At 44.4% G+C, this 18,320-nt stretch overlaps 1 protein-coding gene across 2 annotated transcripts in view; it reads left to right on the top strand.

Annotated features, from left to right (window-relative positions):
• Positions 1-9,304, top strand: part of SPECC1 (sperm antigen with calponin homology and coiled-coil domains 1) — an 83,937-nt gene extending 74,633 nt beyond the window's left edge. For both annotated transcript variants that reach the window (XM_068656238.1, XM_068656239.1), the window contains 3 exons: positions 2,212-2,328; positions 3,439-3,498; positions 4,291-9,304. In XM_068656238.1, coding sequence (XP_068512339.1) covers positions 2,212-2,328; positions 3,439-3,498; positions 4,291-4,380 — 267 coding nt within the window. In that variant the 3' untranslated portion in view covers positions 4,381-9,304. The remainder of the gene's footprint in view (positions 1-2,211; positions 2,329-3,438; positions 3,499-4,290) is intronic.
• Positions 9,305-18,320: the final 9,016 nt, after the last annotated feature.

Here is an 18,320-nt window from a genome sequence, read left to right as displayed (position 1 = left end):
ATGATCTGAGAAATCGTTTGAGTTAATGCCTCTCAGTGTGGTGTAGTGGGGGGGTATTGCAAATAAAGCTTCAGTGTAGCCAAACACCAAAGATCACTTTTCATTTGCCATATCCTTATATCCCAAAATGAAAAGTAGTTAACACAGAATCAAAGGTGGAATGCCAGAGGGGCATGTATGAAATGGAAATATGTTTGTATAGGGGAAAAAACACAACTCTCTGATGCTTTTTGGATGTGAGAATGGCAACTAGGTACTTTTGGTTATGCCTAAGTGTGTCTTGTTGTGTTATTAACTGAACAGCTGAGCTGAGCCTTCAGATACTCATTTAGACTCTGCATTTACATTTATTTTGGCTTTTCATTTAGGACAAAAATTCAGATTTGTGTTCATTTTCCCATACCGCTTTGCTGTAGATTTCATCCGTGGTGTAAATGTTGTCAGCAGAACCCGATCTTTGTTCTCTTGCTTGTTTGTAAGAAACAGATCCAAGAATTACTGAAGATAACTGGCTGGACTATGCTGTTGGAGACATGAGGATTTTTGGACCTCATTCTCATATTACTGCTGATTTTAGCACTTCTCTAGGTATTGTTACATGGGAAGAGGAGAGAGGTTTTAGGTATAGTTAAGACCACAAGGATGTGTAAAATTATCAAGCTGATGGTGGGCTGGTGAAGTACTGTAGGGTGGAGCAGTTTTGTATGCCATGTCTCATCATAGCATCACGAAAATGAGGATGGGATGTAACGTTCCCACACAAACCTGATAGCTTTTTATTTATTTGTTCCTGCCTCTATGGCCTTTGGCAGAGCGAGTTAAAACTCCTCCATTTTCATTTTTATTATACGGTATAAAATCAGAATATTGGCATTTGCTGATAGGCGATTTGCTGTTAAAATTTATTGCCCTCAGTAAATTCAACACTTCAGTGATGTGGCTGTCAATTCTTTCTCACTAGCTGAAGATTGATAAACACTAAGTCACTTTTTTAATCTGAAACGTGACTTCCTGGTGCAAATTTATGGCTCAGGCCAAGACGGTGTTCAGAGTAAAATATTTTTTTCTTGTGCTGGTATTCAAGTACTTTTATCTCCACTGACGGATGTTTAGAGCCTAAAATGCAGGGTGGTGCTAGCACAGTGCACCAATGACCCCTGCTCGTGGCCTGTTTTCTAACCTCATTACATTTGTCAGTTTATTACAGCCAGAATATTTTACCCTGAAATATTCTGTACTCTTTCAGTTTGAGTCCTATTTTATTGTAGACATTTATTACTAATCTGAGATCCCGGCTGGCTGGACAAAGTCCACGTTGGACAACCAGTCAATGAGGCATGAGTGAAGAGCATGTGCTGAGACACTTCCTGCCTGGCTTTTAGTGTGCCTGCATGAGATTTGGTACCAGATGCAGCAAAAGCTTTTGGGGAATCTTGAAAGAAGCTGGAAAATAGCTAACTAAAGGAGGTTAAGTGGCAGAGGGAGAGCTGAAATGCAGCACCCTGAAGGTACAGCTAACAAGGGGTGTGAGGGCAGCTCCATCCCTGCCACAGCACGAGGGACGGTGCGGTCATGTCCTGGAGCCGTCCGAAAGGACCTCTGGAGGTTATCTGGTCCTACCCATGTGCTCGAGCAGGGATACCTAGAGCAGGTTGCCCAGGCCCACGTCTGGATGGCACTTGAAGCAGATTACACTACTACATTGTTCTGCAAGTCCATCCCTCAGACATGCTAAGACAAGGCAGCATGGAAATGATTAGAAAATACCATTTTTAAGTATCAATTGCTTTGTTCTAAGTGCTGGAAGAATTGTATTTCTGCTGTGCTGTGATTGAAAGGGAGCAGATAAAATCCTTTCTCTTGCCAGCAAAGGAAAACTGCAGGTGCAGCATGTGTTGCACATGTGTTTCTCACCATCTAGAAGGCATTGGAGAGCATCTCCCCATTTGGGGCCTAGTGTGAAAAACATTTGACTTCTTAATAATCCCTTGTCCAGGATTTTGAAACTTTCCATACTACTTGGTGTCTTTTTACTTGCCATGAAAAGAAGGGGAGAATGGAAAATATAAACCTATGTTCCTTTAATACTCCTGAGTTTTCATTCCATGATTGCATAAAAACTGGTGTTTGCAGGTTTGTGCTTTTTGTTTTTGTTTTGGTTTTTGTCATTTATCACTATTCAGGACTGTGGTTTGTGTTTTCCTCTTTCAGAATATTGATATTACCAACTTCAGCAGCAGCTGGAGTGATGGGCTCGCCTTCTGTGCTCTGCTGCACACGTATTTGCCTGCACATATTCCTTACCAGGAGCTCAACAGCCAGGATAAAGTAAGTTTCAGTATACCTTTTCCTGAACAACCTGTGGAATTCACAGTGAACATTATCCATTTTGATGAGCATGTGGTACAGATGCAGTGCTGCAAGATCTTGGTATTGATTCATTCAGAATAAAAAGGTGGAAATAACAGGAGGAGGCGAGTGCCTTTTAAGAACTCAGCAAGCAGACTGGATTAAAAGGGAAGGAAACCAGGCAGAGGAGTAGTGAAAGACTTGACTCACTGTCTATATTGATGCTACAGGTTCTTCAGTCAGGTTTCAGTTTCAATGTATGACAACCAATGGCTTACCAATCAAACTTAATCAGTTTAATTTTGTGATGATTTTAGATCTGCCTTGCATTTCTTTTTGAGGTAGGCAGCACAAATTCAAGTGCTGGTTCACTTGGTAGACAGGTCATTTATTGAACTACTTGGACAGAAAAGTCAAACCATGTCAGTACATTCAGGTAGGTTACTAAGAACCTCACAAACAGGTGAAAACTATTTACTGGTTTTACTTCAGACAGCTAGTGTCTATTACAATATTAATTATGCCGTGTATGGGAATGCTGTGTTATGCTATGTATAGGAATGCCTCATATATTAGTGAGCACCTCTCACTCGTGATAAAGACAAGCTCAGAGTGGTTGTGGGTTTTTGCCCCGTTTAGTTCATTTCGCAAGAACCTATTTGTGAAAAGCAAGACTGTAGCTTGGGAAAAGTGGATGAGCTGTTCAAGGACAAAGAGGTTCTTTGTAAGTATACCTCACTAATACAAAAAAAGAAAAAAGTGGGGGAATGCCATAGTCACAGAAAAAAAATATTTTGAGTTTGGCAGCTTCTTAAGGAAATCATTCTGAAAAGAATTTGTGAACTTTGACAAAACACACTTAGAACCCTGAGCTTTAGTTGGACAGAAGATTTATTGCACCTCGTGTTCCTAGCTTTTCTTAACCTGGGACCTAGATCTAGCTGTTTGTCTATGTGAAAATATAGAATCTAGTGTTCTTCAGTTTTGAAATACACCTGCTCATTTAAACTCCTTGATTAGCCAGATGCAAGATAGGATTCAGGAATCATACTTTGATAACCTTTTTGAACCTTTGTTTTATTTTTACAGAAGAGGAATCTGCTGTTAGCATTTCAAGCTGCTGAAAGTGTAGGCATCAAACCCAGCCTGGTGAGTAACCTATGATAAACAAGGGAGGAATTGCTGCCTGCACCATTCCAAAACCTTTGTTGTCACGTGTCCAGTCAGTCAAATTGCCCTGAAATGTTCATGTGGTCCTAGGGAAGGCTGCACCATCGTCTCTGAAACTTCACACTGTTCTGAGAACTTCCAGCAGATTAAATTTGTAGAATCATAAAATTGATATAATTTGAAGTAACCTCTGGAGATCATCTGGTATTGAAATGACAGTATCGATTATGTCTTCCCCTCGGAAGCTTATTCTAGAAGATGACTCCTGTTTTCATGGGCAGAGCCCTATATCTGCCTGTTAGATCATTTTTTTTTCCTTTTGTTTTAGTGTTTTAAGAAACAGAAGGATAATTTTCTTGTTAAGCTGTTTAAAAAACATTTGCTGAAATCGACAGTATGGCAAGAAATATAAGATTAATATGAAGGAGGAAATATTACAGGGTTCATGAGCTAAATTACAGAACCAAAGACATGCAAAGAAGCAGTAATTTAAATAAAATGAAATTACATAGAAAATTAATCTTTGATTACAGATGGAAGAGGTCTTTTCAGGATGTACAATACATATGGTCGTTTAACTCGTGTTTGTTCTTTGGCGTGAGTTTTACAATTGCAGTAGGCCAGTAGATTGCTCCTGTGGGCCTCTATATTGTATGTGGCTTTAAGATGCTCTGGTGTGGAAGTAGCGGTGTTCAATAACCACAGCTGCTCAGAAGACCAAGTGATGCAGTGGGGGTGCCTGACTAAATCTCGACAATTTGTCCTATGCAGGAGCTCAGTGAGATGATGTACACAGACCGGCCAGACTGGCAGAGCGTGATGCAGTACGTCGCCCAGATTTACAAGTACTTTGAGACCTGAGACACACAGCAAGAGGTGGACAGAAGTGGGGAAGAGAACAAAGAATGCCACAGATGCACTCGATCACTTTAAAAATCCCCTTGCTCCTCTTCCACAACCAACCTAAGCTCTTAGTTTGAAAGAAAGCTTTTCCATAATTTTTGATTACATCTGGGACTACAACCAAATAAATAACCATTGTCCATCTATACAAACCAAATTCATCTGCGATTTTATTCCCACATGAAAATTGCAAGATGTTTTCAAAGAGGCCTGAGTTATTTCTGAAGTGGATTCTGTGTGCTAAACAATGTTTGCCTCAAACCAGGCTCTACCAACAGGAGACCTGCCACAAAATGGTTTTAAGTCAATGTGGACTGTGCTGGCACTCAAGAAAAGCTGGGAATTTAATACAAAAGCTCACAAAACTGCTCTTCTTGCCAAAATATGTTTAACTCATCCCAAATATGTGGTGTTTTTTTCCTCCATATATTTTATAAGACATCATGACAAGTGTGTGTGTGTGTAAAACCTTAACCTGAGTTCTTCTCACACATCTGTCTGAGTAAATCTGCTAGGTTGCTTGCCGTAGCGTATCCAGCAGGGTAATACCACAGTCATTTGTAACTTGGAAACCACGCTGTGTTCAACCACCAGTTAGTGAGAGAACTCTAGAAGAACAAGTTAGGTGCTGAGACTCCATTTCAGATCAAACCGAAGTAATCTCAGAGAAAAATAGCATTATTACTGCAGTTTCATTACTATAGCTCCACTGGTAAAGGAAGCCAGAGCCTTATTACCCAGCTGGCCATACAGACACTTACCGTAGGAATATTGCAAACGTAAGTTACCAGCTTTAGTTCTACAAGGTGCCAGTAATCAGGTGGTGCCTCTCTGAGCAATACAGTGACATCTCAGTTCATATTTTGTGGAGTAACTTCTCTCCTGTGTTAAACTTTTAGAAGTGGTGTTACCCTGTAAAGGAACGCAGTGCTGTATTGGGAACAATGACAGCTGAAACTTCACTCTGCAAGCTGCCATGTAGTACTGTGTTCCTCTCGCTGCATCATGGAAATCTCCAAGGCGCCAGAGAAGAGCTTTTCAGCTCAATAATACTGTTAGTTAAATGTCTGAAAGATACTGTTAAATTTACATTAGAGCATTTCTCTTATTTCACCCCATGAAGTTAAATTTTCTGTGTCTCCAGTGGGAGCAAGATCGAGCAGGCTGCTTAATTTGTTCTAGGAGCAGGTCTTAGAGAGGATGCTGTACAGGATCTTGTAGAAGGCTGCCTAGCGGCTTTAGATTATGTTCGCAGAAGAAAGGAGTTTAGTTAGCATGTTTAGCCCTGGGACTCTGACTGAATGCATTGTGGAAGTTAATCATAGGCAGCTAGGGATCTTGAAGAAGAAAATAATAGCATGTGCTTACTGCTCTTAGACACAGAAACAGAAAAGCTAATGAAATAGAAACAGGTGATTTCGCAGAGGAAATTTGTTTCAGGTTTTCTGGGGCTTTGCAGATGGCTGATCTCAGCCTCTGGCTTTCCCATAGTACTTTGGTGGGGGGGTATTATTTGGGTTTTTTTGTTCTATACCATTTAATTAGTAAACGACCTATTTCAAACTTTGGTTTTCTCACAGCAAAACAGAGAACTAGGGGATAGATGACAGCAGCCAAGGTCAGTGAGTGCCTTGAACAGGAAGGAAGCTGGAGGAATACAACGTATGCCTGTTTCACAGAAGGAGAACAGCATCCCTTGCTCCTGAGTCTGACATTTATTCTAACCCACCACGCCAGGAAGGTCTGATTCCAATCTTTTGAGAGTCCATGTGTTAAAAAACGGCATGCACTTACAGTGCTCTTGCGCTCTTTGGTGTCATCCTATACTTTGAGAAAGCAGTTGTAAATGCTGGCCAGATTTATTTTGTTGCAAGAGAATGCTTCCTAGATTAAATTAAGGCCCCAGTAATTTTTGGTGTACACTCTGGCATCCCTAGAGAACATAGGATGCGTTGCTCTAAGTGTTCTCAAATATAAGTTTCCCATTATGTGATAAGAGGGAACAGAAAAATAGTTGCTAAGCAGAGTTCATTTAGGAAGGGAGCCACACTGCACAGCTCCTTTGCCTTGTGGATGCAGCAGGCTCTTTTCCCTTGAGGTATCCATTGGCAGAGATCCTAACTCTCCAACGGGCTCTAGTTCAAAGCGTGGTGAAGTCAACACAAAATTCCATATTCCTCAGTGGGCTTTGGATTGGACACTTGGAGAGATGAGAAAAACTGTTTTCATTCCCAGAGCCTGGAAAACATTTCAAAGTCAGAGGGCTCCACATGATCTAAAAAAGAAATATAACCTTAACCCTTTGTTGCTGGAAATGCCTGTGTTCCCGATGCCTGTCCAGATGTACACTGTGTACATACCTTATCTAACATGTCAGTTGCGTTTGCTTCAAGCACTGCTCTGGCATCTATTCTCATCTGTTTCTCCAAGACTTACTTTAGCTTTGCAAACCATTCCACTCGATGTAGCAGCTTTTGATTTTTAAATCAATTTTGCAAAGCACTGTTCCTGTCGTCTCCTTGCAGCTTTTCTCATACCTCCAACAGCATAGTCCAAACACTAATTCTACCTAATTCTAATGGTATATTCTTTAAAATAATCTTTCTTACCTGGGAGTTAGAACAAATTGTTCTCTGTCAGTAGGAACAAAGCTACTCTGTTTCACCAGTTGCTCAGTGTTACTTTCCAGTGTTCAAAACTGAAAGCATCTCACTTTGAAATGCTGATGATTTGAGGTTGAGATGCTCTTCCAGGTTATTTTTTGAGATGAAGGACTGTGTTTATTTGTTCATTTCGCTGTTGCTATATTGCATATTTCTCCTTCCCTTTGAATCTCGCACAGTTACGTTTCTAGACCCAGATTTTCAGAAATAAGTGTTGGTTTTTGATGCTGCCTAAAAATTTGAATAAGAATTTGTCCCGTGCAAGATGCTGCACACCAGCCTGGTTTTCAGAAAATATCGAGTGTCTGCAGGCCCTTGTTAGACATCTCCAACTGGAACTGCAAACTGGAAGTTCTAGCTGACTTTGAAATTAAACAGCTTGTTAATTAAGATAAGCTACAGTGTATAGGAATGATCTTCATAGAAGTTTTAAGAATCCTCTGAAAATGTGCTAGATTGGAATATATGATGATATGTGGATAGTATGATGTGTGGCATTACTGACAGCTTGCCTTGTAGGAGTAATGGATCTTTCCTTGATGCAGGCAGATTAAATCTCTTCACCATGTGCTCCCTAAATACACCCTGACTCGAAAACATACCTGCACACCCCTGTGTGTATGTGCTTGGGTAGTCCATCAGACTGCAAGAAACCATGAAGCTGGTTTGGGTTGAGCACGTGAGAAGAATGTTTAAGATGAGGATTTCAGTGAAGTTCCAAGGAGGGGTATTGCATCGTGTAGCTGCTGTACTAGAGCTGCTAGAGAGGGAAGAAAATCAGAAGTATGAAAAGAGGATGATCTGACTCCCAGGATTTCTGGTGGTTCATGGAAGGTGTGAAGTATTTCGTGGCTTGGGAAGGTACAGGGGAGTTGAGAAGCGAGCCCAGAGTCAGCTCTCTGAGAAGGTTTTCTAGAAAGGCTGATGAGCTGTTCCTGAAAGTATGCAGTGAAACTGAATGGAGTGAAAGTCCAGTGTGTGAGGAGAGGGGGCACATATGGGAAATATATGCCTGTGCCTTTGTGGACAGCAACAGATGCGGATGTCTGTAGGGTTTCAGCTTGAGAGTCCTTACCGATTGTCATCTCAAGTGGCGTTTCTCCTAAGAGGGCAGCCTGGGATGGAGCGTGGAAGATGAGGAGGGAAGAGAGCACACAGCTTGCTGCCTTTACCAGGTTTGCCCTCCTGTGCCTGTGATATTCAAGAAAATGCACAGGAACCAAAGACTTCCCTGTTTCTCCTGTGCTGCCGTACGAAGCAGACTGATTTCTGACTTATGCAGATTCTCCAGTTTCTTCTCTGTGAAGCACATTCTCTTCCTTGAGTTTTGGCAGGTTTTCATAATTATTTTTTTTTTTCAGGTTTTCTGTGTGATTGTTCTTGTTTTATATGTGCAAACAGTACGTGCAAGTTTTCTGTCCAAACCAAATAGGTGCACGCTGGCAGAATGATTGCATCTGCCCCGTGTGATTCCTGACCTGCAGCTCTTCAAAATCTCACTTTTGGCTTCGCTGACTTTTCTGTCTCACTTCCTTGGCAATGAAAACGAGAGCGTTGGCTCATCCGGTTGTAGGTTGTTTGTACCTCCCTCATCTTCCTCTGCTTAGGGTACCAGGTCTTCCAGCAGGAAGTATCTGACGGGGCCAGCTGCTTGCAAAGCTGTGCCTTGGGTATCTGATCAGATGCAGAGTCTGTATGGGATGAGGTTATGCATTTTCCTATCAGAAGAGGGCTTTTGCCTAAAAAGACTCAGGGCACTGAGCATTAAGACATATTTTTAAACCCAGCAATAACTTCTGCTAGACTAGATGTTTTTTATCAACTCCAGTGCCATTTAGACTCACCCACCAATGTGGTGTAGAATCAAGCTTATAACTTAACCACAGTTAACATTTTTCACAACTGACGGTCTCTACATTTTTAACTTGCACGTGTGCCAAGATCCGTGGGGCAGGGCTGGACACAATGTTTTTATTGATTATTGGTCCAGGCTCGAGTTTGTCATATAGGATAACCATCTCTAAACTGTCAAGTTCTTTTAGCTTTCTCTATTGGATACAGATGTTACATCGTAATCTAATTTATACAAAGAGCACATTAGAATGTATATACTAGGCATTGCCAAATTTGGACATGCTAATATTTAAAGATTAACATTATTAAAATGTATGATGCAAAAATCTGTGTAATATTTCTAATAAATCTTTTTCTGTTTCTGATGTTTGCCGTAATGGTTCAAATGTCTACATGCAAAGCCGATTCTTCCACAGACTGCTGGGAAGCAGGACTCCCAGGAGAGGTTTTAAAAGGTCCTCGTGGTTCATTGTTTCTCCTACACTGGTAGCAGAGAAAATTTTGTCAGAATCTTCTTTTCATAAATACATCAATTTCCATTTTTTTTCAGTAACAGATGCATTTGGATGCCTTTCAGAAGATTGTCTTGGGGATAAAGGAGTGTCAGTTTCTGAAACAAACCATATTGACGACACAGTAGGAAACCATCCTACTGCAAAGGCAAGGAAGGATACAGGAGACGCCAGCATGTTTCTGCAGTAGGAGCTCTTAAATGACTAGAGGATTAAGAAAGAAGTAGTCAAAGAGTGGAAACAAGGCCTCGTGACTGGAATAAGTATAAATGTACATCACCAGTAAGTTAGGAGGCAAAATGAGTTACAGCTTGCAAAGTACCCTCCTGGTAGGTAGTGACAGGATGTTAGAGGTGATGCTAAGTTTGTGCATAGTGCTGGAAAGATGCATTCCTCTGCTCATCTGTGAAACAAATGATACAAACGTGAGACGAACACTACTGGCATGCCAGTGACCAGACCTGTCGCTATTCTTTTTCCATAACAGAGACGACTTAGCAGTTGCTGATCTTTTGAAAGGAAGCCGCGTCTTGCAGATCAAACATCACCATCTGGCTAGTGACACAGGGAGGGAAAAGGAAGCTTGTTTTGGAACTTCAGGTAGGGCTGAGTTATGGGGAAAAAGGGCAAAAATAATGACTTTCTGTCAGAACTGGAATGCCAAGCAACGATGCTCATGGTCACATTTATTGTAAACATTCACCACGAAGTAAAGGAGGGCTTCCTGAATTCTAGACTGTCTCCCTGGATAAAATTCCTTTTTCCAGCCTGCACAAACAAAGAGGGCTGTGGAGGTCTGCCTTACTGCTGAGGAGTTCAGCCCCATGGATGCTGTGTTGCAGCCCATATCCAATCTATGAGCTTTCAGAGATGCTGGGATCTGGTTTGTTACAAACATGTCTGAAGTGCCTCAGAATGTATGTAATTCACTTGGGAAACAGATAAAGCTATGTCCAGTACATTCCAATTCCAGCATACTTCTCACAGAAGCTGCTTTTTATCTCATGATGGTGGTGACAATATTAGAAAAAGGAAATTGTTGAATTAGCAAAGAAAATGAGAAAATAAAAGATACGGTTGGGCATTTAAATCTCTTCCAGCCTCCCAGGTACATTTGTGCCCAGCTGTGTAGATGAAACCTTGTGGGAAGTTCCCATTTACATAATCCAAACTACTTTGCCTTTCCCCACCTAAATATCATGTTTCAGCCCTGAATTTTTAATGCTGGCCTGGTCCATCCTTGTGGCAATGTCACAGGGAAAGCAATGTTGTTTTGATTTGTTTTACTTTGGACAGCTTTACCTCCGGGACGCAGTATGACCACATGAAATGGCAAGCTAGCGTTCCTAGTTTTTTTCGAGCTGCCACTACGCTTGATTTTGAAGACTTGCCATAGCTCACTTAGAAAGCACCAGACCCAATCTTCACACCTCAGTCATCTTTTGCAAAGGAGTTCTCAGAACCAGCCCCGTCTTGCTCTCTGGAAATCTCCACATCACCAGGAATGCAGACTCGTATTGTGCTTAATGTGTAAAGAGCAGGACTCTGAACATTCACATTCATTCAAAGCTGTGTGTGGCTGACTTCCCCGTTTCCATCTTATGTAAAGTTAGCAATTTCTGTCTGCATGTTACAGTAACTGCAATAAGCGAGGGGTTTAGGGTCAGTTTTTTGTTTGCTTGCTTGTTTTGTAAGTCAAACTGTTAAATGTGCTGGTGGGATATTATCCTTCGTGTCTATTAGCCAATAATTTTTTGATGGGCATGGATTTAAGTCCTGGGATGTGGAAAGGCAGAAATCCTGCATTACACACCAGTGAGCAAAAAATGCAACCACGTAATAAGCCTCAATTCAATTCTCTGTCTATAAAGAGATACAAACCTTCTGATAACTTCTTGTCAGAGTTAATCCATTCTTTGTACAGTTTGCAGATACCAATGGGTAGCAAGTATATATTACTGCAGCCACTTTAGCTTATGTTTGCTTTGTTTTTAAGCAAGGGATCAAGCAAGCTACTTCTATTTTTTGGCTTTTTAAAAATCCGTTGCCATATTACATACTTGAACTGGAAATGCTACAGAACACAAAATCGTGCAATTACAGATTGTGTTTCAAAGCTTAAACCAAAAAAAACACACACAAATAATATTTATGTTAAAATGGAGACAACACCCTGCCACTTGACTTCAACAGGTCAACTAAACTGGTGCCAGTGCCTTTGCCAGGTAAGCATAGGCTGGGAATCCAGCAAAAATCAACAGTCCAGGATCTTCAGCTGGAGAGGACGTAAGATGAGGATGTAAGACAGTTCCTATTTTTTGTCAGAATTTACTATATTCAGCTACGTATTATTTGCAGACATTAAAGTCTGCAAATCCCTTGTTATCTTTCAGCAAATAGATCCTGTGTAGGAGCAATTGATGCTGAAGCCCTGCTGTCTTTACTGCCAGACTCGGTGCTTCTGTCACTGAAGTAAGCTGTTAGATGCTCTGCTGCCTCAGCTCCTTTCACAACGTTCTCCAGTTGCTTTGATTTATTTGTTGGAAAAAGCCGGATTCTCTGTGGAGAATGTCAGTGAGTAATCCGTGCTGCTATGTTTGCAAGTGGTTCAGCAAGAGACTGAAAACGAGAGTTCAGGCCAATGTTTTCCCAGGATTGTTTGTGGCTGGTTGTAGATGGGGTGAGCTGACAAGATTTAGGACTGCTCTGCTGCTAAGTTTGGTTTCGCTGCCAAGTGTCTCCTAGAGCTTAGAGAGCTGGGACTGGGGTGGAAGGAAAAATTCCCTTCCTGACTGGTGTGTGTTCATCTGTGAGATGGAGCAGTCTGGGTTTGTTTGTGTCACCACGGTGCCATGCACCTGCACCTCGCTGCGAACACACAGACCTGCTCCAAGCCTGGCTTCCAGCAGACTGAGGTTTGTATCCAGCTGCAGCCCCTGGCAGAGGCAGATGAAAGTGAAATGCTATGATCTGACCTATATCTGAAGCTGAAGATAGCGCACTCAGTTTAAAGTCTAAAGCCTGTTATGGGCACTGGGAGCCTTGGTTTGCATTCCCCAACTGCTCAGAGACCTCCCATGGGAACTGAGGCAGGTGTGCTACTCACAAACAGGGTCTGAACCTTTGTGAACCCATTTGTGGTGCCATGAAATGTGATGAAGAGGAAACTCTTGGTTTCAGGAAAAGCTTATTGGCATATTTTTCAGTCTCCCCTGCCTCCGAGCCAATCCTTTCATGTCTCTCTTAGACATTAATAATGTGAATTTTACCCAAGATTCCCAGGCTCCTGCTGGCTAAATGGACAGGACCTCAGCCCATGGTTCTGGTACAGCTCCTGAACCATCCTGCCTGTTTTCTTTGAGTAGTCATTCTGTTTCCCTGAGACAATGGGCCTCAAAATCTTCAAAGACACCTTGCTGTCCAGAGCCTGTCACCAGAAATGTTTCTGGAAAAGCAGGAGTTTTAGCAGTGCTACAGTTCAGAACAGCCATGCTCTCTCTTTGGCTTTGTAAGGAGTGTGTAGCTGGGGAGAAAGGAAATGAGAAGTGAGCTGCAGTACACAGGAAGCAGTTCCTTCCTGGCCCCTATAGTGACCAGCTCCTAGAGTCAGGTTAAGTGTCCCACTGCATCTTCTTGGTGTGGATATAGAATAATTACTCGGTATCTGTGCTTTTTTTAGGCTGCAATAGAAGTAGAGATGCTTGGGCAGGAAGGCAGAGCAGATGAGCACTAGCTGAGAAGTTGTCCTGGTTATCCGTGTGCTTGAGAGATCCGAGCCATAAATAGGTGAGAGAAACATAAGCAATGCAAATAGCATGAGAAGTCTTCCACGTGGGGTGTTGGTGGGCTTCAGGGGTTGGAACCAGGTGGCTCCAGTCTCATAGGTACAGCTTTGCATTATTTGGTGCTGAAAAACGACCGGCACAAAGTGTGGGTGGCAGGACCCTGAAGTAAATGTCACCCAGAAATGCTGGCAGTCAGACGGGAGGGACAAGCAGCGTCTTTTATTGAGCACAGCAGGAGGGAAACGAAAGCTGTAAAATGCCAGTGTGGGTAAACATTATTCACATTTCTAGAATATGAACTTCCGTCCCTTCTTAAGTACATAGCAATGACCGAGGTTTCATCCTTACCCACACATCGCGAGTTTAAGCAGGTTAAAGAGAAAGTAACAAGATTAGAGAATTAAAATGGGAGCAAGTGCCTTTCCTACCCTGCTCTGCACAGACAGCTGTACGCCTTCGGTGCAAAGCTCCACTTTGCCACTACCCTTGCTCCACCTTGGTGTGCTGTAGTTTTTATCTTCTCAGACAGCTCATCCTTTCTCTCTGAGCGTAAGCTGCTCCTGCACTCTAATCACAGAAGGCAACAACTGCTGGGGTTGGTGGTCCTGTGGGACACACCGACCGTGCTCCCGGCGGGGTCAGCCTCCTGGGGAGCCAGACGACCAGCAGCACACATCGCTCTGCTTGGCCTTCTCAGGTATGTGTATTTCAGTCTATTTCAAGCAAATCGGTGTTTCAGTTGTACATAAAATGCCTGTTGTTTTCCTTACCAAAATGGAAACCACAGCAAACAGCCCAGCACAGAGGAACCTGCAGTAATTCCACCACAATTGCAATGTGACAATTGCTAGCATGACCTGCAGGTAGCAGGACCCGGCAGAAATCATCCCCCAGGGAGGAGGCTCTGTAGGGGCACTGCTGCCCAGCCCTGCTCTTTGCAGGAACCCACAGAAATCCAGGCTTCAGCATATGCCTTCCTGCCCCGGAGGGCATGACAGTGAAAGCCATGAGCATAATCTGTTGCTTATTTGTAAGGCATCTACTGGGATTTGGCTCACACAACCCGACGTGCCTGAATAGCACAGCGCTATCATAGCAGAGCTCGGCCCTTGAGAGCAGTTGTGCTGCCAAGGCCCTGGAGAGCCATTCTGGGCAGGAAGAGTTCAGCCTGAAGCTTGCAAAGGGACTCATAACATCAGTAATAAATTACACGCCACCAGTCGGTGTGGTCCAGGTTCTCCCCTTCATCCAGGATTAAGGCTCCTGGCAGCTAAACCAGGGAGGGTCTGAAAAAGTGGCAAGGATGGAAACCCCACACAGTAAATCCTCGGGCTTTAAAGGTGGCCAGCAGCAGGTTTACACAGCACTGCTGCCAGTACTTACAGAGAATGGACAAAACTGGATCAAGCCGATAGGCAGTGAGATTTCTGGGTGCTGGTCTCTGAAAGAAGCTGGTGCTCGATGTGTCACCTTCCTGGGCTGGGCAGCAGGCAGGTTCCGGAACATTCGCTTTTCTTTGTGATGGAGAAGTTCAGCGGGGGCTGGAATAATGACACTTGGGTTCAAACAGCCTTGGAGTGCAAATGCAGTGCTTGGCGGAAGCTGAGTGTGGAGACAGTGGGGCAGGAAGGCTGACACCTTCCTCTGCAGTGCCTGACCTGTTTTTTTTTGGGTGTCTTCTGCAGCTTTTGTAGGAGCTCAGCTGCCCTTTAACCCCTTAGTGGCCTGCATGGGTCTGCCTGCAAAATGAGGCTAGGAATTAGGGGGCAAAGATGCCCCAAGCTCCATGTGGGACCTAGGACACCATGGCCTTCTCAGTGTGCTGTAGCTGTCCTCTGAAAGCTGGAGATCATTGTAATAGCAGTAATAACAGATATTTAAATTTCTTGGCTCCATCTTGCACAGAGAAACGTCTGCATTCAGAACAGTTGCATTGCAACCAATTCAAGTCTCCTTGCTCTTAACGATACTATGATTTGGAACTCAAAGCATCCCATTTTTGCGTAACAGCGCGTTTCTCTGCCCTGTCAGGATCTGGCAGGGCACAGAATCACTTCTCCTTATTGCTGCTGAGAAGCGTTGATGGGGAGTGAACTTCTGAGTCACACTTGTGGAGCAGACGTTTAGCAAGCCTGTTTTCTTAGGGGCATGAAGCTGTGAAGGTTCTGCCCAGGAAGCCGCTCTAGCTGTGAATGAAGCAATCGCAGGGTGTTTGGCTTGCAAGCGGTGTCGCTGCCCTGTCTGGCTTCACCCCGGGCTTTCCACTCCTGGTGTTGGCCTGGAAACACACCGCCACTTCCTATTGATTTCTCTGGGGAAATCAGCTCTACCTGCTCCACCAGCCGGCCCCTGCGCTCACCAGACCCGGACAGGGCTGAGCCCCGCGTGGCTTCGTGCAGTCTGGCTGCAGCTTTCCTGTAAAGATCCTGCTGGAAGAGGTACTTGGCTTTTCATCATAGTTAGTTATGGTTAGTAAGTAAAATCAGAGATGCATGAAAAATTTCTTTAAACTGCTATCATCGTTGCCTTGCCCTCCATTCAGCCAAAATCCTTTTTAATTTCGCTGCTGTTTATAGTTTTTGTTTTTTTTTTCAGTCCTGCGGTGGTTTTTTATTTTCTAATGAAAGGTGTAAGATAGAACCCACAACGCATAAAGAATTCACACACCTGCATTGTTACAAGATGAGTTCTTGCAGCTGGTTTAGGTACCATGCTAAACATTTCTTGTCTGGCAGTGACCCCAGGACTAGGAAAATCCAAGTTTGTTGATCTGCAGTTTATGACCTTACCATAATTTTTCTGTTTTGTTTTCCAGGCATATTTTGGATTTGGTGAAGTCTTCAGTACGGAAGCAGTTTTCTCTGGAATTTCACTCTCTGCTTTCCTTTCCCCGGCTCTTCCAGAAAAACGCCTCCAGCAATGCAGCCACAAACCCTGCCTTGCACTACTCACCTGCACAGATGTTTACTGCAGAGCTGCCTGCAATCTTTGACATGCTAATGCTCAGCATGGGATGCAGACCATGAATATTCCAGCAGCGCTGGGTACTTCTTTCACCTGCCTGCATACCAAATTGGCCTCAAAAATCGTGCTCCCTTCGACCATCATCGCAAGCACCACTTTGAAGAGGGCTTTTGTACCTGCTGCATGGTTTGCAGGTTGTGTTGTGTCTTGGGAACCCTTTTGTGGAGTCAGGTTCAGGACAAGCTCTGTCTTGTCCTGCAAAACAGCTCAGATGTGCTAGTGAGGACTTGAGCAGTAATGGGGATTCAGTTCCCCAGGCTGTGCTAGTTCTGCCAGGCCAGTGGCTCCTATTTAGCGCGTTGGGGCTGAGGTCTGGTGCCCTAGCAGAGGCAGCCACAGACGCACAGGAGCGAGTTCTTGGGCCAGCTCCTCACACCTGCCCTGCAAAGCCCTGCCATCGCTCGTCCTTCCTGCAGCCAACAGCCCTCACCGAGGAGACGAGCAGTGAGAAGAGGTTAGAAAGGGAAGGGCCTGCTGGGGAGAGACATGCTGGGAGGATTATGCTGAAGGTGCCAAGGTCTGCAGGAAGAGAGAACTGGCTGCAGGACCAGTGAGAGCATCTCGGCCCTTAGTGGCTCAGGAGCATCTCGTGGCAGCTGCAGCCTGGCCCCGAGGGCTGGCTGGGCCTGGCTTGGTGTGTGCCGGGGGTAGGAGGTGTCTCTCACTGCTTCTTTGTGGCTGACAACCAAAGGTGTCAAGGCAGAGCTGGCCGGGGAAGTCCCAGAGAAGCCTGAGCCTGCGCAGAGGCAGAGAGGCCTCACACAAAAGATCACAGAGGGCTGCAGGAAGCGCACTGCCTCCAAAGCGGCAGCTCTGTTCCCCCAGGGACTGCAGCGACAGAGGAACAGCACGTACGAGGTTGGAGGGCTTCTGCCAAAGCAGAGCTGCGGGCTACGGCCGCGCCAGGGTGCCGATCCTGCCCCCCACCGTATCGCTGTCCACCACGTGGGAGCTGTTTAAATCTGTTTCCCTCCGAACAAAGGAGCCAGATGAGTCCTTACACTTGAAAGAAGCTGGTCGGGGCTGGTGTTGTTTCCTCCAAGAGTGCTGAGCGGCAAATCCCTAGCGTAACATAAAAACCCGGAAAAGAATAGTAATGATGACTCATTTGTCACCGTATGTGACATCTTCGCACCAAACAGTGCGCCGGTGACCTGTTGCCGTGTTATTATTGTGCTCCACTTCTTGAATGGATTCCATGAGCTGCTTTGGGCTATATTTACCTTGCTGAGCGCGTGACGTCCTTGCTGGTTTACAGCCGGCAGAATACAGCCATGCACGTTGTCACCTCGGGACTCAGCATCCACAGAGCCACGGGGACTGCAGAGTTTCACAATGCCTGCCCCGATGATTGCTTTACAAGGCCGGCACATCCAGGTGATGTTTAATGGCACACAAATTAAAGCAGGGCTCAAAGAACACAGCCAGAGGGCAGGGTCCGGAGGCTCCGTATCTCTGGCTGGGACCTGGGACTGGGCTCGTCCTGCTCTAACTGCCGGCAGGTTTTAACCACGCATGGTAGAGCAGAGCGAGCACACTGCTCCTTGCCTACACTGGCAGCTAAGTTGGATTCGGAATGAGTTCAGCTGCTTCAGTTAATGCCAAAATAAACCACCGGACCTTGGCAGAGGTGCCTGTGCTTTGCAGAGCCATGAATCTCAGCATAATGCAAAATCCATAGAGTTCGCTGTGCCTTACTGCCTGTCTCAGAGACAGACCTTGTCCAGAATGAGCTATTCATCAAAACCTGAAACAGATTATTTCTTTGCTCGTGTCTGACTTGATAAACCAAAATTTCCACGGGCTCAGCCTGTAAAAACTATTTCCATGATCACAACAGCAGATTCTTCCCTAATGAAACGTATCCTCTGCAAAGTTCATTCACTTCTCGCCGAAGTGCCATAAAGCAGCAAAAGGCTTCTGTTGGCACATGTTATAGACCTAGGAAAACAATGTGTAAAAACCCTGATGTAAATCTGTTGCTTTGGGGTAAAAAGTGCCTTTCCATCATTGTTTACCTTCGCTTGCACGATCCTAACAGGCTCTGCGCGAGGGGAGCT

This window comes from Anas acuta, chromosome 19 (assembly GCF_963932015.1).
Source record: "Anas acuta chromosome 19, bAnaAcu1.1, whole genome shotgun sequence".
Taxonomy (NCBI): domain Eukaryota; kingdom Metazoa; phylum Chordata; class Aves; order Anseriformes; family Anatidae; genus Anas; species Anas acuta.
The sequence above is the reverse complement of the archived record's forward strand: the minus strand, read 5'-3'. Positions and strand labels throughout refer to the sequence as shown.